The sequence below is a fragment of the Rutidosis leptorrhynchoides genome, chromosome 4 (assembly GCF_046630445.1).
Source record: "Rutidosis leptorrhynchoides isolate AG116_Rl617_1_P2 chromosome 4, CSIRO_AGI_Rlap_v1, whole genome shotgun sequence".
Lineage (NCBI taxonomy): Eukaryota > Viridiplantae > Streptophyta > Magnoliopsida > Asterales > Asteraceae > Rutidosis > Rutidosis leptorrhynchoides.
The window spans coordinates 171,416,994-171,418,840 of NC_092336.1; the positions used below are offsets into that span (position 1 = coordinate 171,416,994).

General features: G+C 33.8%; 1 protein-coding gene across 1 annotated transcript; it reads left to right on the forward strand.

Annotated features, from left to right (window-relative positions):
* Nucleotides 1–451: 451 nt before the first annotated feature.
* LOC139844127 (probable sugar phosphate/phosphate translocator At5g25400) lies at nt 452–1,492 on the forward strand. Its single transcript, XM_071834339.1, has one exon. It carries the CDS (start codon nt 452–454, stop codon nt 1,490–1,492), a length of 1,041 nt encoding a protein of 346 aa, XP_071690440.1.
* The last annotated feature ends 355 nt before the right edge of the window (nt 1,493–1,847 follow it).

The following is a 1,847-nucleotide window of genomic DNA, read 5'->3' on the forward strand; positions in this document are numbered from 1 at the left end:
GTCGTTAAAATTTCTACTTTATCATTCATAAAATATGTTATTCGAATTAATTAGTTTTCTTGTAAATGAAAAACAAAATATTAGGAGTAAATGTTTTCATGCTTCCATATATAATTATAGTAAATTTGAAGTTTCATTGACTTTTTTAGAGTTACTTTGAGTATATGAGATTTAATTTTACAACATAAACTCTTTCTATGTTACGATGGAGTATTAATAACACGCTTTAATTCTCAAAATAGAAACAGACAAAGATTCCTTTTAACAGTTCTTAATTAGTTATATTCCAAATGAAACGCAACGTTTCTCCGCATTTCTCTTGCACAAACACTTGACATTTTCTCCCACTCTAAAACACCAGATCAAACTATCACAAATCACAACAAATTTCATTTTTTTTCCATTTAAAAAAAAAAAAAACATATTCTCTCGTTTTCATTCCATCAAAACGATGGGTAAAGGAGGAGCATTAAGCGAAGGCCTATTGAAAAACATCATCCTCTCGTATACCTACGTCACGATATGGATCTTTCTAAGTTTCACAGTCATCGTGTACAACAAATATATCCTAGATCGAAAAATGTACAATTGGCCATTTCCAATTTCATTAACCATGATCCACATGGGTTTTTGCTCTTCATTAGCTTATATTCTTGTCACAATTCTACAAGTTGTTGAACCGGTTCAAATGACTAGAGAAGTGTATGTTAAATCCGTTGTTCCAATTGGTTTACTTTACTCGATTAGTTTATGGCTTTCGAATACTGCTTACATTTATCTATCCGTTTCGTTTATTCAAATGCTTAAAGCATTAATGCCCGTTGCAGTTTACTCAATTGGTGTTTTGTTTAAAAAAGAAAATTTTAAATCGCAAACAATGAGTAACATGTTGTCCATCTCTTTTGGTGTCGCGGTGGCAGCATATGGTGAAGCTAAATTTAATGCATGGGGTGTTACGTTACAATTAGGCGCGGTTGTTTTTGAGGCGACGCGTTTAGTTTTGATTCAAATTTTGTTGACATCAAAAGGGATTACGTTTAATCCTATAACGTCGTTATACTATGTTGCTCCTTGTTGTTTGGTGTTTTTATCGGTTCCTTGGATGGTTGTTGAGCTTCCCGTTTTAAGGGAAACGTCTAGTTTTCAATTCGATTATATGGTTTTTGGGACGAATTCATTTTGCGCGTTTGCTTTGAATCTTGCGGTATTTTTGCTTGTTGGAAAGACGTCTGCTTTGACAATGAATGTTGCGGGTGTGGTTAAAGATTGGTTGTTGATTGCGTTCTCGTGGTCAGTAATAAAGGACACGGTGACACCAATTAATCTGTTTGGTTATGGGATCGCGTTTTTAGGTGTTGCGTATTATAATCATGCAAAGTTACAAGCGCTTAGGGCGAAAGAAGCCGAAAAGAAACCGATTGATGAAGTTGGGAAGCTTTTGGAAGAAAGAAAAGGAGAAGATGGATCAAGGAAGAATGAATCTAGTGCTTAATTAGATTTGATGCATTTTCTTTTTTTTATTATTTTTTATTTTATTTTGTCGAGTTGGAACGAGGTTTTGAATTGTTTTAAGGTTATATGAGTTTAGAAATGTTTGTTTAATGGACATTCCTTAAAAACCAAATAGTTGTAGGTGTTAGATTCGTCAAAGATTTGGTTAAGGATGTGTTTGAGTGACTAGTTTGTGAGAATTTATAAAGTTTATATTTATTTATCATATAAGATTCAACTAGTTCGGATCCGGTCCGCGCGATGTGGCGAGGGCTTTCGGACTGCATATTCATATTTAACGTAGCTTTATGTATTTACAGAAGGAAAAACAGCTCATGTGTTAAGCGTCGTTGTAG

Bases quoted from the DNA above. Each gene is read 5' to 3' on its own strand.
- LOC139844127 (XM_071834339.1), top strand. From the start codon at position 452: ATGGGTAAAGGAGGAGCATTAAGCGAAGGCCTATTGAAAAACATCATC.